This window comes from Chiloscyllium punctatum, chromosome 4 (genome assembly GCF_047496795.1).
Source record: "Chiloscyllium punctatum isolate Juve2018m chromosome 4, sChiPun1.3, whole genome shotgun sequence".
Classification (NCBI taxonomy): Eukaryota; Metazoa; Chordata; class Chondrichthyes; order Orectolobiformes; family Hemiscylliidae; genus Chiloscyllium; species Chiloscyllium punctatum.
In genome coordinates this window covers 40,279,914-40,301,078 of record NC_092742.1, presented here as the reverse complement: position 1 = coordinate 40,301,078, position 21,165 = coordinate 40,279,914, and the positions used below count along the sequence as shown (strand labels likewise).

At 41.3% G+C, this 21,165-nt stretch overlaps 1 protein-coding gene across 3 annotated transcripts in view; it reads left to right on the top strand.

Moving 5' to 3' along the window:
* The window catches only part of mdga2a (MAM domain containing glycosylphosphatidylinositol anchor 2a), a 908,723-nt gene that overhangs the window by 333,389 nt on the left and 554,169 nt on the right, over window positions 1–21,165 (top strand). For all 3 annotated transcript variants that reach the window (XM_072568467.1, XM_072568466.1, XM_072568464.1), the window contains exon 4: window positions 14,848–15,044. In XM_072568467.1, the coding sequence (XP_072424568.1) occupies window positions 14,848–15,044 (197 nt within the window). The remainder of the gene's footprint in view (window positions 1–14,847; window positions 15,045–21,165) is intronic.

The window sequence follows — 21,165 nt, the reverse complement described above, 5'->3', positions numbered from 1 at the left end:
CCGATTAATATTTACAAAAAAATCAAAAATAAGATGATGCTGTAGAAAAACCAAATGACTGGAATAAAATGATAGGTATAAGAGTCACATGACAAGGTTCTAACTGAAGTAACAAGTAATCCAAAATTGTACAAATTAATTGAGGTAGTGAGATAATAACAAGTTATCAAGATGATGGTGGCATAGCAGGATCTACTCAGATGAGGAGGAATGCAGCAGACGCATACAGATGCTGAAAGATAGCCTCAGAAGGACAGGATATGATGCTCAACTCATCGATCACCAGTTCTGACATACCACAACAAAAAACAGCAACGTTCTCCTCTGACGACAGACACTGGACTTGACCAATGGGGAACCCTTTGTTGTTCAGTATTTTCCTGGAGCAGAAAAACTATGTTATGTTCTTTGCAGCCTTCAACATGTCATTGATGACAACGTACATCTCACCAAAGCCATCCCTACAGCTCCACTTAGAACATAGAACATAGAACATAAAACAGGCTCTTCGGCCCTCAATGTTGCGCTGACCTGTGAACTAATCAAAGCTCCCCCCCACCCCCCAACACTATTCCATCATCATCAATATGCTTATCCAAGGATTGTTTAAATCTCCCTAATGTGACTGAGTTTTCTCTCCTTCAAACAGCTGCCTCATATCAAACAGACCATGGTTTGCAGCAAACTATCCAGCCTTCAGGAGAACAGTGACCGCAACACCACACATCCCTGCCACTGCAACCTCTGCAAGACATGCTAGATCATTGGCATGGATACTATCATGTCATTTGGGAACACTACCCACCAAGTACATGGCAGATACTCATATGACTTGGCCACTGTTGCCTATCTTAGGAAAGGAGGCCCCGAGGCCTGGGAGATCGACAAGACCATGCAGACACTAACAACAACAGTGAACACTGCAACAATTGCTGGGCAGGGGTGTTCCATCTCAGTCAGGGAACACTTCAGTGGTCAAGACCATTCAGCCTCCAATCTTCAGGTAAGCATCCTCCAAGGTGGCCTTCAAGATACATAACACTGCAGAATCGCCAAGCAGAAACTGATAGCCAAGTTCAGTACCCATGAAAATGGCCTCAACCGTGATCTTGGGTTCATGTCGTGCTACATGTAACCCCATCATTCTGTATTGTGTTTGTACAATCTTGCTTACTGTTACATTTTGACACCATCACCTTGGTAAGTTGTTATCATCTACCTAAATTAGTTTGTACAGTTTTTTGGATTACTTGTTACTTCGATTAGACTCTTGTCAAGTGACTCTTACACTGATCATGTTACTCCAGTCATTTGGTTTGTCTCCAGCACTATCCTTTTTTGATACTTTTGGAAATATTAATTAGTCATCCCTTCACTTTCTATTCAGCCGTTGACACTTTACTCATACCGTTTGACCCTTTTGATTACCTGCAAAGACTTGTTATTCAGCCCGTTGACACTTCGCTCACACCATTTATGTTTATCTTCCGACACTCTGAATTACCTGGCATTACCTTGCCATTATCTTTCTGCATATAAATTCTGTGCCTGTGTGCTTCCCTTCACTTTACCTGATGAAGTAGCTGTGCTCCAAAAGTTTTGATTAAAAGTAAACCTGTCGAACTATAACCTGGTGTTGTGTGACTTCTGACAAAAAAAGAAGCAGAAGCTAAAACAAGGTCATTTCAGTAATGATAAAAAGAAACAATCTGCTAAGGTGGAACTTGTTGGCAACTGAAATGTTTCAGGACACAAATGGATAGAAAGGGGAGCAAGAGAGGAGAGGGAGTGGCACGTTTGATAAGGGATATTATTACTGCTGTACTTATGGAGGAAATTCCGGGATATTTGGGTAGAACTGAGAAATAAGAAAGTAATCATCACCTTATTGGGATCCTATTATAGACCCGCTAATAATCAGCAGGAAATTGTGAAGCAAATTTCTAAGGTGATTTCAGTTAACTGTAAGAATAATAGGAAGGATATGGTAGGGGATTTTAACTTGCCAAACATAGACTGGTACTGCCATAGTGTTAAAGGTTCAGATGGAGAGGAATTTATCAAGTATGTACAAGAATATTTTCTGATTCAGGATGTGGGTGTACCCACTAGAGAAGGTGCAAAACTTGACCGACTCTTGGAAAATAAGGAAGAGCAGATGACTGAGGTGTCAGTGGGGGAGCACTTTGGGGCCAGCAACCATAATTCTATTAGATTTAAAATAGTGATGGAAAAGGATAGACCAGATCTAAAAGTTGAAGTTCTAAATTGGAGGAAGGCCAATATTGATGGTATTCGGCAAGAACTTTCAAAAGCTGATTGGAGGCAAATGTTCGCAGGTAGAGTAGAGTAGAGTAGCTTTTATTTGTAATTTCTACCATATATAATAGTAACAATTAGATAGCATTCCTCCAGTACGGAGGGTGCTACATGGACAGCATAAACTACACAATCGTACATGGTATAAAGTGCATAAATAGTGCAAAATACACAAGTTACAGTGTAACAGAAGAATGATAAATAATAGACATTTTTCTAGCAGCAGTTCAAAGTTGTGCAAAATATTTCAGATGGGAAAGAGTCTGATCATACAGTGTAAAGGAGCCTGATGGCTTACAGGAAGAAACTGTTGCACAGTCTGGCCATGAGAGATCGAAAGCTCCGGTATCTTCTGCCAGATGGCAGGAAGGATAGGAGTTTGAGTGAGGGATGTGTGGGGTCTTCCACATTACTCTTAGCCTTTTGGATGTGGACTAAATGTCTGTAATGGAGGGAAGAGAGACCCCGATGATCCTCTCAGCTGTCTTCACTGTTGTAGGGTCTTACAATCCGAGACGGTGCAATTCTCGATCGAGGCAGTGATGCAGCAGCTCAGGATGTTCTCAATGTACCCTCTGTAGAACGTGGTGAGGATGAGGGTTGGGAGGTGGGATTTCCTCAGCCTACACAGAAAGTAGAGACACTGCTTGACTTTCTTGGCTATGGATCTGGTGCTGATGGGTCAGGTGAGATTCTCCGTCAGGTGTACGCCAAGAAATTTGGTGCTTTTCACGATCTCTATGGAGAGTGGTCGCTCTGTGCCTTCCTGAAGGCAACAACCATCTCTTTCATTTTGTCCATGTTCAGAGACAGGTTGTTAGCTTTGCACCAGTCTGTTAGCTGCTGCACCTCCTCTTTGTATGTTGACTCGTCGCTCGGAGACCCACGTGCTGATGAGACCCACGACAGTTGTATCATCTGCGAACGTGATGATGTGATTGGACCTGTGCATCACTACACAGTTGTGTGTCAGCAGGGTGAACAGCAGTGGACTGAACACACAGCCCTGGGATGTCCCTGTGCTCAGTGTGATGGTGTTGGAGATGCTGTTTCCAATTCGGGCTCACTTAGGTATCCCAGTCAGGAAGTCTAGGATCCAGTTACAAAGGGAGGTTATTCAAGCCCAGCAGACTCAGCTTTCCAATCAGATGCTGAAGAATGATAGTGTTAAATGCAGAACTGAAGTCGATGCACAGTAGTCTGATGTGGGTGTCCTTCTCCAGATGGGTGAGGGCCAGATGGAGGGTGGTGGAAATGGCATCACCTGTTGAGCGATTTAGATGACATGCGAACTGCAGGATGTCCAGTAAGGGGGGGTAGCAAGGTCTCAATATGCCTCAACATGAGTCTCTCAAAGCACTTCATGATGAAGGGACGGCTGGAAAATGAGAAGCCTCCAAAAGTGAGATAACAAGAGTCTAGGGACAGTATATTCCTATTCGAGTGAAAGGAAAGGCTGGTAGGTGTAGAGAATGTCGGGTGACCAGAGAAATTGAGGTTTTGGTTAAGAAAAAGAAGGAAGCATATGTCAGGTATAGACAGGAGAGATCTAGTGAATGATTAGAAGAGTATAAAGACAGTAGGAGTATACTTGAGGGAAATCAGGAGGGCAAAAGCGGAACATGAAATAGCTTTGGCAAATAGGGTTAAGGAGAATCCAAAGGATTTTTAAAAATATATTAAGGACAAAAGGGTAACGAAGGAGAGAATAGGGCCCCTCAAAGATCAGGTAGGGTAAAGTGAGGACTGCAGATGCTGGACATCAAAATTCTTTCTACTCAAAATGTCGACTCTGCTGCTCCTTAGATACTGCCTGCCCAGCTGTGCTTTTCCAGCACCAGACTCTTTGGCCCTTCAAGGATCAGCAAGGCAGCCTATGTGTGGAGCCATAGTAGATCAATGGTTACTGCGGAGAAGGACATGGAACATTTGGAATGTGAAGAAATAGATGGTGACATCTTGAAATATGTCCATATTACAGAGGAGGGGATGCTGGATGTCTTGAAAGTATAATAGTGGATAAATCCCCAGGACCTGATCAGGTGTACCCTAGAACTTTGGGGGATGCTAGGAAAGTGATTACTGGGCCCCTTGCTGAGATATTTGTATCATCAATAATCGCAGGTGAGGGGCCAGAAGACTGGAGGTTGGCTAACGTCGTGCCACTGTTTAAGAAGGGTGGTAAGGACAAGCCCAGGAACTATAGACCAGTGAGCCTGACATTGGTGGTGGGCAAGTTATTGGAGGGAATTCTAAGGGATAGGATTTACATGTATTTGAAAAAGCAAGGACTCATTAGGGATAGTCAACATGGCTTTCTGCGTGGGAAATCATGTTTCACGAATTTGATTGAGATTTTTGCAGAAATAACAAAGAGAATTGATGAGGGCAGAGAGGTGGACATGAACTATATGGACTCAGTAAGGCGTTTGACAAGGTTCCTCATGGGAGACTAGTTAGCAAGGTTGGACCTCATGAAATACAGGGAGAAAGGGAGAACTAGCTATTTAGATACATAACTGGCTCAAAGGTAGAAGACAGAGGGTGGTGGAGCAGGGTTGCTTTTCAGACCGGAGGCCTGTGACCAGTGGAGTGTCACAAGGATCAAAACTATGTTTCGTCATTTATATAAATGAATTGAATGTAATCATAGGAAGTATAGTCAGTAAGTTTGCAGATGACACCAAAATTGGATGTGTAGTGGACAATGAATACGATTACCTCAGAGTCCAACAGGACTTTGATCAGATGGGCCAATGGTCTGAGGAGTGGCAGATGGAGTTTAATTTAGATAAATGTGAGGTGCTGCATTTTGGGAAAGCAAATCAGGGCAGAACTTATACTCTTAATGGTAAGGTCCTGGGGAGGGTTGCTGAACAAAGAGACCTTGAAGTGCAGGTTCATAGTTCCTTGAAAATGGAGTTACAGGTACAGAGGACAGTGAAGAAGGTGTTTGGTATGCTTTCCTTTTTTGATCAGAGCATTGAGTACAGGAGTTGGAAGATCATGTTCTGGTACAGGCCATTGGTTAGGCTACTTTTGGAATATTGCAATCTCAGTCTCCTTCCTATCAGGAGGATGGTGTGAAACTTGAAAGGGTTCAGAAAAGATTTGCAAGGATTGAATTGAATTAAATTTATTGTCATGTGTACTGAGGCACAGTGAAAAGTTTTGACTTGTGAGCAAGATAGACAGATCACAGAGTTAAGTAGCATAGAAAATAAATAATAGGTAAACAGCGGCAAAAACAAAAATACAAGTTCAGGCGAATGTTAAGAGTTTGTGAGCCCATTCAGTATTCCAACAACAGTAGGGTAGAAACAGTTGCGAAACTGGCTGGTGCACGTACCTTCTCCCCGATGGTAGAGGTTGTAGAAAAATATTGCCAGGGTGAGATGGATCTTTCAGAATGCTGGTGACTTTATTTGACAGTGGATCTGGTAGATGGATTCTATAGATGAGAGGTTAGCCTTGGTGATTGTCCAGGCTGAGTTCACCACTCTCTGTAACTGTCTCTGATCTTGAATGGTACAGTTGCCATACCAGGTAGTGATACATCCAGACAGAATGCTCTCAATGGCGCACCTATAAAGGTTGGCAAGGGTATTCGCCGTTATACCAAATTTCCTCAGCTGCCTGAGGAAGAAGAGACGTTATTGGGCCTTTGTAACCAGTGAAAAGTCCAAGAAAGCTTGTTGTGGATGACCACTCCCAGGAGCTTGACACTCTCCACTCGTTCCACCTCTGTGCTGTTGATGTGTAGGGGGCATGAGTAACATTCCAGTTTTGCTGGCATTGAGAGCTAGGTTGTTCTCACTGCACCATTTTTCCAGGTCTGCCACATCCTGTCTGTAGTCGGCTTCGTTGCCATCTGAGATTTGACTGACTATGTTGGTGTCATCAGCGAACTTGTAAATGACATTAGTCTGATATTTGGTGACTCATTCATGGGTATATAATAAGTACAGTAGAGGGCTGAGTATGCACCCCTGGGGGCTCCAGTGTTGAGTGTTAGTGAGGATGAAATATTGTCCCCATCTTCACTGATAGTTTCCTGATCCACAGGCCACAATGGACCCAGTTGCAGACAGTGGGGCTTAGTCAGAGATCACTAAGTTTAATAATCAGTCTCGAGGGGATAATAGTGTTGAAGACTGAACTGTAGTCAATCAGTAGGATTCTTATGTACCTGTTCTTGGTGTCAAGATGTTGCCAGGGTTGGAGGATTTGAGCTACAAGGAGAGGATGAATAGGCTGGGGCTGTTTTCTCTGGAGTGTGGGAGGCTGAGGGATGACTTTATAGAGGTTTATAAAATCATGAGGGGCATGGATAGGGTAAATAGAGAAGGTCTTTTCCCTGGGGTAGGGGAGTCCAGAATTAGAGGGAACAGGTTTAGGGTGAGAGGGGAACGATATAAAAGGGATGCAGAGGATGGTGCATGTATGGAATGAGCTGCCAGAGGAAGTGGTGGAGGTTAGTACAATTACAGCATTTTAAAAGGCACTTGGATGGCTATATGAATATGGGCCAAGGGCTGGCAAATGGGACTAAATTGGGTTGAAATATCTGGTTGACATGGACAAGTTGACCGAAGGGTCTGTTTCCACGCTGTACATCTCTGTGACTCTGTGACTCGAAGTTCATAAACATTAATGGAATGAAATCAGTTGTGGTCTCATTCCAGAAAATCAATGGGTCAAGTTCCAAAAAATAAGAAATAAAAAATAATAATTTTTGATTTACAAAATCTTTTGGATAGCTTTATGGGATGTCATTACTAAAACTATTGTAACTTTATTAATTCATTTTCAAAAATTGATAAATTAGGTTATGGAAGTAAGGAAGGTGATGGAACTCCATAGGAATGTATGAGTTACATGTGGTGAAGATATATCCTCCTTGTTTGATCATCTTATTTTTCCCAATCTTTCATCAGTAGCTTAATGACACTTCCTCTAGCATTTCCAATTGAGAAGCTTTTTTCAGATTTCATCACTGGAGCTGATGCTAAAAATATACAGCAAGTCGAATTGTATCTGCAAGACAGAAACCTTTTTTTCAATCTCCCAGGAGTAATGGAAATTTGATGTGAAATTAAGGGTTGTGTTTCTCTTTTCAAATTTTGACTGTGTTATATATTTATGAAATTTTCTCTCTTTATTTCAAATTTCCAGCACCTGCATAATCACTTTTACTGGAACGTCCAGTGTTAGAACACATTCTCCAATAGAATGAGAAAGATTAACTCTGTTTCAGATTATTAAACTACAATTAAAACATAATAGTTGTGTCCTAACATCCTTGCATAACGAGTTATCAGTTTTTGGAATTTTCATGAACAGAAAGGACAATCAGCAACCTCTTAAATTACATTGTCAAGGGCATTTTGGCATTCCACTTCTGAGTGTGTACATAAATCCCCCCAACGCAATCAAGAAAGATGCCAAACAGATCATTGTCTCTTTGTTCTTGCATCCATCCCAATGAATGATGAGAGAAGAGCTCTGGCACCAGCCAATGAACAATTCATCTATCTTCCTCTCTCAACTAAGTGAAGCTTAAGTACAAGGAGCACAAAACAAATCTATTCCTTGGGGCTAATGAAGCAAGTGAAGACAACTGCTTCATATGAAGAAAATACACAGATTGAGAACAAAAATGTGGTTGAGCTTCATGTACGTGAAAAATTTTATCCTGAAGAAACCACAATGAAAGTGAACCATTCATTTTATTCCTAAACTATATTTTCATTAATTCTAACCACAAACATCAGAAATAAAATATGTTCATTGATGGATTTCCTCTGAAAATGTAATAAGTACAGAATATTCCCTGTGTACATTTTTTTTGGAGCTCTTCAATAGAATAAATAATCTTCAATCCTGTAACTAGAGTTTAAATGGGACTTGGATTACACTTATTGAACTTTTAATGGCAGTTTTATCATTGAAGTGTGGGCAAAAGCAATCTATATTCAAAGAATAGGTCTACTCCTGTGAACGATTAATGCAAATGCTGATATGTTTGTTGAGATTTGATCTTGAGTCAATTGTCACTTTGTGGCTTCCGCATATCATTTACTTTCTACACATATGGTTAACCACCATGAATGTTCCACAATTTTGAAAGCTACTTTTATGCCCTATTTACAGAACAATGTCTAATATCATTTGCTAATTTTTACTAATCTCAAAATAAAAAAAACAAATCTAAAGGTTTACCTTATTTAACTTTTTAATGCCAGCTCTGATCAATTAAAAAAATTACCAACGATAATTTTTAAAAATCTGCACTTGAAGTTGGGGTTAATGTACAAAATATTCATTGTCTTTCAAAGGACCAATATCATGATTAGTTTGAATTGAAACGCATGCTACAGTCTGACTGCAGTTTGATTGCTGCAAATGCAGGAGTTATCTTTCAAGATTAGATTAGATTAGATTAGTTTAGATTCCCTACAGTGTGGAAACAGGCCTTTTGGCCCAATGAGTCCACACTGAACCTCCAAAGAGTAACACACCCAGACTCATTTCCCTCTGACTAATGCACCCAACACTATGGGCAATTTGGCGTGGCCAATTCACCTGACCTGCACATCTTTGGACTCCTCTACATCGCACCATGCTTTCCCATTCTACTTCAACTCACTTTATTGTGTAATAATAAAGTTTCACAATTTGTTACTTTCAAGCAAGTAAAATGTTGAAACTGCAGTATAATGTACCATCTGATCATCTTCTTATATTGTCCTTTCTGCATCCTTCCCTTTTAGGGAGGTATGAATAACTTTATAATAATGGTTGCCTACCATTGAGTCTGTGTTAGTCTTGTCTAACACACTAAACAAAACAAAGATAACTCCAATGTTGGGTGAGAATTATCTTCCACAATTCATTTGATTCATCAGAAGAGTCCCCAGTGCCTGAGGATATTAATGTTCCCTGTGTGCTGCACACCTCTCTGCCCCAGATATCTCTGACCACCGCATTCAAACAAACTCTTTTGAATTCAGAAGCCAGGGCAAGAATAGAGATGTCATAGGATGAAGGGAAATGGTGTCAGAAAGACTTGTTCCTCTTGCTTCCAGATGCTCAGCAGACTCTCAACACAGACATTGACCCATTGATTTATCCTGTATGGACATGACATGAGGTATAATGCTCGCACTGATATATTCTTGGCTATATGGAGACTCAAGGAAATAAATGTACTGGCAAGACAATGGACCTTATACAGATGAACTTCATTGTGAAGTTGAATGTAATGTGTGCCACTAATGAGCCCGCAGTATGTTTTCTTTTTCCTTTCACTCCCATTGTGTCTTAGTGTCAGCCCTGGTTCCTTAGCTGGGGAGAGGGTGCCTGCTCTACAGTGGAGCCTGGTTTCCAAGAAGGTTTGGTCAGGCAAGCAGGCCAGATAGTGTGGAATCTTTCAAGACATACTGAAGGGCTGCAAGCCAGAGGCAAGTTAACCTTCCTTGGCTTCAACCCCAAGAGCTGGAGGGTAGCAGGCAGCATGGAGCTGAAAGGCCTGACCACCAGTGGATTTTCCTGACCTGTCCTGAGCGAGGAAAGAACAACTGGAGTGCACACCAGGTTCCCCATGCCCCTGTTTGCCATAATTTCAGCCTTGAGGACCAATGGGCTGGGAGTGGGCGATGAGTTGTAGTTGTGTCCCCTCTCCAGCAGCCCCTGAGGAAGCTGGGCCTGGCTCTCCATGGCAGACACCATTCTGGCCATAGAGGCAGAGAGATGGCCACATCATTCTGCACTGCTGCAGCTTCTGGACAGTGAGGGCCTTAGTGTCCCACATATATGTCTGCTTTTCTGTGCATCTGGATAAAGTCCCTGATGACTGACACCACAGGATCCTCTCCTGCGTGGCACTGAACAGGTGCCTGCACTCCAGCAGCTCTCTGTGTTCCGACCAGCCTGAGATATCTCCTCCTGGGCCAGCAGTGGAGCTGACAAATTCATGAGTTTATGCTCCCTACCATTCGAAAGCTAATCTTCCAAGTGACGCATCAGAGCGTGCACTTCTGGGTGTGCTGGGTGCTCCCCGGGGCTTGAGTAGCTGGTGTCTGGGGGAGCAGGCTATTTTACCATGGAACTGGTGGAGATGTTGGTGTCACTTGCAAGAGAAAAGAGAATGTGGTTAGCTGCAGTATGCAGTGACTGACATTAACTTCATTGTCAATGTGAGAGTTGTAGAATGAAGAATGTGATTACTCAGATGGTTTGACATGGGTATATTGACACCCCTGTGGAAGTGATCCCAATTCTATCCTGAGAGGGCCTAGAATCTCTCCACACCAGGACTGAGGAGTTGAATGTCTGGTTCACCTCTTTCTGTCTGGACCTTCCCTGCTTTATTGTGGGTTGCATCCACGTGTACTGAAAAGGAGGGACTGACTGAACTGCTGTTGCGAGTGGAATGGTGAGGTATTCAGAGTAAGTGAGTAGCGGAGGCTATGATGGGTACACAGAATGTTAGATTAGTGTGGGCCAGGGAAGGAGGAGGGGCTATATATGGAGGTCTGTGATGGGGAAGGGGTGCACAGATTGATGGTGATGAAAGCAAGTGAGAAAAGTTGTTGCAGTAGATAGTAAGAGTGATAGAATATGAGCCTTGGTAGGAGGTGGGTGTAGTAGCGTGGTGCTGGAAAAAGTGAAGCAGGCCAGGCAGCGTCTAGGGAGCAAGTGAATCAATATTCCGGGCATAACTCTTCATCAGGACTGCTTGGCTATGACTGAAACATCGACTCTCTTGCTCTTCAGATGCTGCCTGACCTGCTGTGCTTTTTTCAGTGCCACACTTTACCAACTCTGACTTCTCCAGCATCTACAGCCCTCGCTATCTCGTAGTAGCAGGGAAAAGGTGCATGTGAACTGCAGAGAGATGAATGTGGCACTTACCCTGGCAGAGTGGAGAATGGCATTGAACTTCTTACGGCATCTCTTGTCATTCTTACATACGATTAAGATGGCAGTGACTAAAATGGCAACCTCCAGCCAAGTTACCAGGGTCTGGTGGCATGGTCTTCTCCAGCAGTGCTCTGGGAAGTGCATGCCCGTCCTCTACACCACCCCATCCATCAGGACCTCAGAGAATTACAGTTCTACGCCCTACTTCGCCCACATGTTCAAAATAATAAATCAAGTCAAATAAAGTCCCTACAGTATGGACAAAGGACATTTGGCCCATTGAGTCCATCCTAACCTCTGAGTAGCTTCCCAACCAGACGACCCCCTACATTATCCATGTAACCCTGTATTTCCCATGACTAATTCACCATCCTGCGCACCCCTAGACATAGTGACACGTCTGTTTGTAATTACAGTAAAAACAAATATGCAATTGTTGGTATGGTCATATTGTATTCTGGGAAATTCTGTGCACGTGCCATTTTTTAAAATGTACAATTCTTTTTAAAGCGGGCGGGTTTGTGCTATGTTGTGCGTTCTGCGCATTTTGTTCTAGTGCCCTCTCTGTTGCTCCCTCTATTGGGGAGCCATAAATAAAGCTGGTTTATTAATCCTGCATATAGATGAGCTAGTGACACTCCTTCCCTGTGTAAAGCACAACAGGAGCTGCATCTTTTCATGGGTTGAAGTCTTGTTCTAAAGAACGATGTAATGTTTACAATGACGTCAATCATGTGCACCTCATAGAATATGAGTTCCCTGACTGGGGCTGTTAACCTGTTCCTGACAGATGTAAACAGGACTGTCAGTGTTTCTGTTCACTCTGAGAGCTAGCTTTGAGGAAACCAGACCAGTGTTAAGTACAAAACACATGAGAATAAAGGGTGACTTGGTGTTGGGATACCGGCCTCTATGGGGTTATTTCATAAAGTGTAGCAGAGCTTATAAACATGACTGCGAATTCATGACATTACCTCTCACGATGAGCTTTTAGATCAAAGGGAAGACAACTGTTTGACACCAAGTCTGTGATTTTTTTTGTATAGTGAAGTGGATACTCATCAATGAGTACATCACTAGATTATTGCAAGTGTGCAGTATTCTGAATCTAATGCATAATACTGCTTGTACACTAACTATCAGTCTGCAATGTCTTGCAGTGACTTTGATATACAGGTATTGACTGTAACTAAGTGCTTCAGTTGCAAGTTGTTTGTTCCCAGGTCTCTTTAATTACAATTTGTGTCTACCATTGAATAATTAGAGGCTACTAAAGAGACCTTGTGTAACTTTTAGCAGCCATTGACCAGCTAAACATTTTAATTACATTGAAATATGTTGATTTCAGAGAAAGCTGTACAGGCGATGCTGGTGGCTGTTAATTATTTAAGTCTCAATGGCTATGTTGTTCTTCAGTGAAGCTTTGAATTAGAAGATTACATGTGTTATAATTTCATTCTCAATAAGCTTGTACTTTAATAATTATTCTGTCCCTTTTAACTCTATTTCAAACACTTAACATTCAACTAAGATTGTTAACTTTTGTAGTGATTTGTTTTAAACCTATTTCAATCTGAGAAATTTGGATCTCACACTCCTTCCTTCAATTTACATGATGTGAACAAAATTGGGGAAAAAAAATCTTTTTCTGTCATTTTGTAATTGAGATCCACTATATTCATGAACACTTTAAAATTTAATACTACACATGATCACTGTCCACAAGTGTTTATTTGTCCTAATATTAATCCAGAGCTGTGGTGAGTGGCAGTTGGTACAAAGTTTAGGTGTTGGGCAGGAAGGACGGCATTCCCTGAGGTAATGATAAATTTAACAGCAGGTCATGATTAGTATTTTTAGAATCTATTTCCCAGGGACCTTACAGAGGTTTATAAAATCATGAGGAGCTTAGTTAGGCTGAATAGTCATGGTCTTCTTCCGAAGGTAGGGCGTCCAAAACCAGAGGTTTAAGGTAACAAGATAAAGATTTAAAAGGGACCTAAGGGGTGATTTCTTCACACACAGGGAGGTGTGTGTGTGGAATGAGCTGCCAAAGGAAGTGGTGGAGGTTGGTCCAATTACAACATTTAAAAGGCATCTGGGGATATATAAATAAGAAGGGTTTGGAGGGATATGGGACAAATGCTGGCAAATAGGACCATGTTAATTTACAATATCTGTTTGACATGGATGGGTTGGTCCAAAGGGTCTGTTCGTGTGCTGTACCATTCTATTTCTCTCTGATTCAATATAGTCAGGGGGAGAGTGTAGTGCTGAAAAGCACAGCAGGTCAGGCAGCATCTGAGGAGCCGTAGAATGGACATTTCGGGCATAAGCCCTTCATCACTTTCTCCTATTTGATTAGTCAGCCTGTTGATTTGCTGTGGAGCAGGTTGGCCTTCAGCATCTGGCCATAACAGACAGAGGCTGGGAACAACTGGATATCAAGGGGCATCAACAAAGGACTGTGGGAAATCAGAGGAAGAGGAGAGAAGATTCCAACATGGCCTGGAAGAAAAGGAGGAATGGTTGCTATATTTCTGTGAATGACAGGGGAACTGCAGGAGAGGATCTCAGGTCAAAGTAGACATGAGGAGAATATTGGTTCATGAACAGTGATTTGATTGCTGTGAATGTAGAAGGGTGTCCGGGATGAGGCAATGGAAATGAATCCTTCTCCTTGACTATAAGCAGCATTGACAAAGTACTTTCTTATTCTTTGCATCAGTTTGTGCCTCCCTTTAGTTCTGAAATTTTCTGAGATCTGGGAAGTAGGCACCACTTAAAGTTGGAACAAGAAAAAGAAGCTCCATGACCAACCCACTTTCCAGCAATAAGTTGGTCAGTCACCTTCTTTTAAAGTTGGAAGTTGGCAGCTTTGGGACATGTTATATTCATATTTGAGATATTTTCTATTCATGCTTTGACACTTGATGGGGGTAAGCTGGGTTAAAACTCCTCTTCGTTTGGTGAAATGTTAACTTGTGCAGAACCCACACAGGGTTAAAATTGGGCCTATTCAGTCCATGTTGCTCATGACGACAGTTTGTGTCATTTGTGCAGCCATTCTCACTGATTTCAATCTATCTTCTATTTACAGCCTGACAGGGTCCCAGTTTAAACTGCCTAAACCTAACGACTACACCTTACAGCAAAATCTACCTTTACTTGGATGTTGATCAAGACTAAATTGAAAATCATGCAGAAAGTCCACAGAGTACTTAATCTCAGTTAATGCAGGTGTGAGCACTTCTCAGGAGTTCAGGCAGAGATTCTTTGCCAGGGTTGAGGGAAACATGCCCTGAGAATGTTTGCTGTTGACAGGATTTGAAACAAATAGAAAATATTTTCTTTCTTGCCATTGACATTATTCACCTTGAACACAAATTTCATAAAACTGAGTAGCAGAAAAATATAATTATATCTCCTCCATCAGTTTATGCCAGCAGAAAGTTACATGGAGAAGGAAGAGTATTTCACTCCTGAAACTGCAGCTGGCATTTCACCTAAGATTTATGATACAAATTCCACAAACAGTATTAAAATGATTGATATTAAAGGTTATTCAACTCAACTGAAGATTTTTCTTTTTGTGTTTTGCAGATTTGGATGACCCTGTACTGACGATACATCATAGTATAGGTGAAGCAAAGGAATTGTTTTACTTTGAAAGAACTGTATTCCTTAGGTGTTCAGTCAATTCAAATCCCCCTGTCCGATACAGTTGGCGTCGAGGAAGAGAAATTCTATCACAGGGATCAGACAAGGGGATTGAGATCTATGAACCCTTTTTTACTCAGGTACATTATAGACCTTATTGTCAATGTCTGAACAAAGTAACTGAATCCCATTTGACTTGTTTGTCATTTTGTTGTAATGCGACAATTATGTCTCTCAGCAACCTCATGCTATAGAAAATCATGCAATGGAAAACCACTATTGAAAATCGCACTGTAGAAGATTGCTATCGGAAATTACAATACCCATTCACTGGAAAGTTCGCATTATCCAAACATCATCCATAATGCGTTATAGCCAATTTGTGTTAACAAAACGCGTGTAATAGCAAAGCAACCTACATAGCAGACATGACTTCCTTGTTGATGGCTAGGCTGAAAATGCCTTCCATTAAGCTGTGTTCTAAGTTGGCTGGAAATTTGCAGAAGTGTCTCGGGAGGATAATCTAACTGCACTCTTCCTCCACGATCACTTTTTAATACTTCAACCAGTCTCCAGACTGGCTGCATATGGTATATTTTGCAAATGGACAATCTGCCATACAACAAAGCTTTTGATGCAAATTAAAACATAATAAAATGAATTAAGATATAACAAATTTAGCGAATAGAGCTGATATTTCAGGTGAAATAGTGCAATGCGGAAGTCTTCTGGCATCACAGGTAAAATTTCAAATATTTATTTTTAAATATATTTTAAATGTCCATTTTTAAAGTAAAATGCAAGAAACAAAACTTTCGTATTTGCATTTTTATTTATACTGATGTACTGTTCAAATTGGTCTAATTACAGCATGCTGATTAGTGGTGCATTTTGCTGATTGAAGCATTTCACTCAATTGCAGATTTCACACACTCCACCCCATTTTTTATCCTTGGCACCAAATTTGTGACAAGATCAAGCTGTTTCACTAATAAGAGAGATATGTTTTCTAACCACAGTATGTTCAAGTAATCCAAGATTAACACATCCTCTTTGACCCATGGTCTGTCCACTTCATTGTGTTATGATAAATGCCTCAGATTGTGGTAATGGCCTGGAGCAGATGGACATAGACAGATGGAGCAGTTCTCTTCAGCATCTGTACAGCTATAGCTATAGGATTTTCTAAACATTAGGCACTACCTATTGAATTTACTTTATGAAGTATAGAACAATTGGACACTTGGTTATACCAATTTTTTCCACTTGAAAGGATAGGACTATAGTGTGCCTTATTGTTGTGCAACAAATGTGTCAAAATTTGCTATTAATATTAGGAGATGAATAGTAAAAGGAAGTACAATAAACCTTCTAGCATTCTCAATGCAGGTTGCCCGTCTGAATTTTAGGTAATATTAACTCAAAAAGAAAATCCCACCGTTCTAATTTTGTGGAAACTGCAGGGTTTTGCTTCAACCAGAATCACAACATCAGCAAACTTCCTCAAGCATGTTCCAGCTGTCTGCCTTTTACTACTATTCCTAATTAAAATAAGCATCTGCATCCAGAAGTCACTGTCTACTAAATCTATTTTACAGTTCAGACTCTGCAGTTATATTTAACACAGATGAAGTGATATGGTAAATTGGATTAATGTGTATTTACAATTCCTTTTGTTGTTTTGAGAGTTGAATTAACATTTAAAAAGATGCAAAATTGTTGATAATTTTAAAAAGTCAATGTTTTGAGCTGAAGAATTACCTGGAGCCACCTTCGCCAAAGTGGAGAGAAAATTCCTCCTGTTCACTTGACGATTTAATTAAATTTGAGAATACAAACCCTTGCAGGTTTCATTATCTGCTTCAATATTCATTCTAAAAATTAATTTCTTAGTGGATGACACTGAGAATTAAATTGATATCAACAATCATACTAACTTTGGAGCAATTTTTAAAAGATGCTCCTGAAACTAGGATGTTAGTCCTAACATGTCCTTGAATTACCAGCAGTTTGGAATTAAGAAAGTTTGCAAATCGTATTAGCTATAGTTCAATGGGTCGTAGTCCCATGTCTGAGTCACAAGAATGTGAATTGATGACTGGAGCAAGGAAATCTAGTTTGACACTCCAGTGCACTATAGAGGGAATTTTGCATAGCCAGAGGTACATTTTTTCAGATGTGATATGAAACCAATGACCCATTTGCTCTCTCAGTTGAAACAAAAGATTCTGAGGCATTATATCCAACAGCCAAGGAAGATTTCCCTGCAGCCTGTTCAATCAACAACACACGAGCAGATTATCTTGCTATCATCATATTGCTGTTTGTAGGAGTGTGCTATGTGGAAATTGGCTTCGTCACTTCCTATATTAGAACAGTGACCACACTTGCAAAAATGCTTTCCTGTCTATCAATTGTTTTGTGATGACCTGAAATTATGAAAAGAGCTTTATTAATGTATTTCTTACATTACTCCTTTAAAGTCAGAAATGAGAAGGGTAACAAAGTGATAATGTAAATTAACTATTAATGCAGAGGCCTGAATGAATAAGTCAGAAACATGATTTCAAATCTTGCCACAGCAGCTAGGGAAATTTAAATGCAATTTATTAAAATAAAAATCTGGAATAGAAAGCTAATCTCAGGATGAAAGTGCCATTACAAGCCAATCTGGTCATTAATGAGTATAGAAAATCTTTAGATAGTGTGCCCTGTATGTAATCTGAGATGCATGGCATTGTAGTTGACTCTTAACTCCCCTCTAAAATTGTCAAGCAAGTCCTCCTAGTGTATCAAATGAGAATAAGATAGGACAAATGTCACCATTGACTTAGATATAAGATGTGATATGACCAACGTACACAGAAAACCAAAAAAATGTAGATGCTGGAAATCAGAAAGAAAAACAGAAATTGCTTGGAAAAGCTCAGCAGGTCAGGCAGCATCTGTGGAGAGAAAGCAGACGTAATGTTTCGGGTCGAGTTTCTGTCTTCAAAACTACTACTAGGTGCTGCCTATTGAGTTTTTCCATTAATTTCCAATTTTGTTGCATAAAACCCGTCCACCTTGCAAAGTTCTCCCAAATAAAATTGGGAAATTGTCACTGACTAGTTAGTGAGCAATCACACGTACAGAATCATTCTCTACAACCAATGTCCTCGACTCCTCCATTATCCTTCTTGGTTACCTCCTGACCCATTGATCACATTGAATGACCAGATGTGACAGCACAGTGACATACATTCAGAAATACTTGGATGGGATAGATTCAGAATTCCTGATGAAGGGTTTTGGCCCAAAACGTCGATTTTCCTGCTCCTCGGATGCTGACTGACCTGTGCTTTTCCAGCAACACACACTCAACTCTGATCTCCAGCATCTGCAGACTTTGCTGTCCTAGATTCAGATCAGTTTATAGCAGGTTAAAACACGGGGTGCTGTAAGCCAACATTTGCAGATGAATTATACTTTTTTAAATTTATAAACTCATTCAACTCCTCAAGCCTATTTGGTCATTCAGTAAGATTATAGCTGATCTGACCTCGGCTGCAACTCTACCTTCTGACTTAGCCCTAATAACATTTAACTCCTGTTAAGTAAGAATCTATCTCTGCCTTAAAAAAAAATTCAAGGGCTCTGTCTCAACTGCACACTGAAGAAGGGAGTTTCAACAACTCGAACATCTGAGAGAAAGATATTCCCTCATCTGCTTCTACAATTTTTACATGGCCCAGATTTTCTGGATGGTTGGGCAGTTGTTATTTCAGTTGAGTTGAGAGTTAGATGTGGGTACCCTGTGGAATCCCTATTTTAGTACAAGAATGAGAGGTGACTTTCTTAAAACATACATTATTCTTAAAGGATTTGGCAAGGGCAGATGTGAAAAGTATCTCCTTGTGGGAGAGTCGAGGGCCAGAGGGAATAATTTCAGAATAAAGGGTCACACATTTAAAACAGAGATATGGAGAAATTTCTTCCCTGAAGATTGTGAATCGAAAGACTTTTTTTTTACCACAGAGGGCTATTGGTGTTGGGATTTATTTTAGGTACATTCAAGGCTGAAACTGTCAGATTTCTAATAATTAAAGGAATCAAAGGTAATGGGGTAAAGGCAGAAAAGTGGAGTTGAGAATTATCAGGTTATCCATGATCTCATTGAATAGTAGAGATTCGATGGGCTGAATGACCTATTTGTGCTTCAATGTCTTATGGAAATGCCTGAGATTTTGAAGATCCCAGTGGGTTATTCGTTTGCACCTGCTACTCTCCAAAGGTCTCCATTTAAATCAAAGGATTCAGATGGTTCTCATAAAATTAAGTAAACAGATACTTAGGAAAAAATAGGGTCATTCAACACACAGTATAACCTTTGGATAGCTGTCCAAATAACCCTGTACTTACCTCACACACCCACAGCTGCATCTCCCCTGGAAGACTTACACTACACCAATCCTGGTCCGACACTATCACACCTCACTTGACCCCTTTGTCCTCCACCGACCACTCCTTCCCTTACTCTGTACCTGCTCTGCTCCCCCCACTTCCCCTGCTGTTTAATATGCCTATCCCTCCCTCCATTCCATACCCAGACCCCTCCCCCTGCTGCTGGATCCCAGCAAACCCCCAAATCAATATAAGGCACGATGGCTCAGTGGTTAGCACTGCTGCCTGACAGTACCAGGGACTCAGGTCCAATTCCAGCCCATGTCTGTGTGGACTTTGCACATTCTTCCCATGTCTGTGTGGGTTTCCTCTGGGTGCTGTGGTTTCCTCCCACAGTCCAAAGATGTGCAGTTTTCGGGAATTAGCCATATTAAATTGCCCAGTGTTCAGGCATGGGGTTAGGTGGATTAGTCATGAAAAATGTAGGGTAGGGGAATGGGTCTGGGTGTGATACACTTCGGCCGGTCATGTTGGGCAAATGGCCTGTTTCAATACTGTAAGGTTTCTATAGTAATACCCAGCCTCATGATTGTCTCACTTCCTGCCGCCCTTGTGAGCTTGCACTTGGCATCCTCTCCATCTGACAGCTTACCTCCTACACCCTTGTCCTTTCAGCACCATAACCCTCACACTTTAATATGTGCTTATCTTTTGACAGCAGCTGTCAATGTAGCTGTCTGTGATTCTGGATATTCACATTCCTGAGTGTGACAGCTCACTGCTGTGAAAAGGGCCTGTGGTTTCCGTTCCCCTGGAAGTCTGTACTACAAAAGAATTGTCAGCATAAAAGTACAGTTCCGCATTATGAAGAAGTCCTGGTCAGAATTATCTCTCAGCAATGTGGAGCTCCCTCTTTACACTGGAGAAAAATAGGGGCAAAATGGCAACTTGTGTGAGATTGCCACTCCTCAGAAAATCAGGCATTCCGTGTCAGATTTGGGTGGTGCAGTGGCTCTGTGGTTGGCACAATGGCCTCACAGCACAAGTGATGCAGGTTCGGTCTAGCCTTGGGCGACTGCCTGTGTGGAATTTGTACATTCTCCCTGTGTCTGCTTGTTTCTTCTGGGTGCTCTGGTTTCCTCCCACAGTCCAAAGATGTGCAAGTTAAGTAGATTGGATGTGTTAAATTGTGCATCGTGTCCAGGGTTGGGCAGGTTAGGTGGATTAGCCATAGGAAATGCAGGGTTACAAGGAAAGGGTGAGGGTGGTGGATCTCGGTGGAATGCTTTTCAGACGGTCCATGTGTGCCTGATGGGCTGAATGGCTTGCTTCTACACTGTAGGGATCCTATGTGTCCTCCTTGTTCTAGACATTTCCACAAGAGGAAACATCCTCAGGAAGCAGTGGAGGCAGCTTGGGAGATTTTGAGCAAAATGACGCTGCAACCAGCAGAACCAATTAATGATAGCCAATTGCAATTTTATGAAGGACAGTTGTGAGTGGCGCAAGACAATTAAACAATAAATGGAAGGGTAGAAATTTCAGGCAAAACTCAGCATATCTGGGAGCATCTAAGGGGAGAAAGCAGAGTTAACATTTCAAGGCCAGTGACTCTCCATCAGAACTCATGGTGAAAGTTGAAACATTAACTCTACGTTCTCCCAACAGATGCTGCCAGACTTGCTGAGTTTCACCAGCAATATCTGTTTTTTTTTCAGATCTCCAGCTCTCACAGTTCTTTGTTTTATTATAATGAATGGCAGGAGCAAGGTCCTTAGACACGTCAGTTTTGTGAAGGTCAGAGCAAAAGTGACTGTGTGTTTTTGTTGTGAATGTTTAGTTTCTCTGCTTTTTTCCCCTATCATAGGTAGATAACCT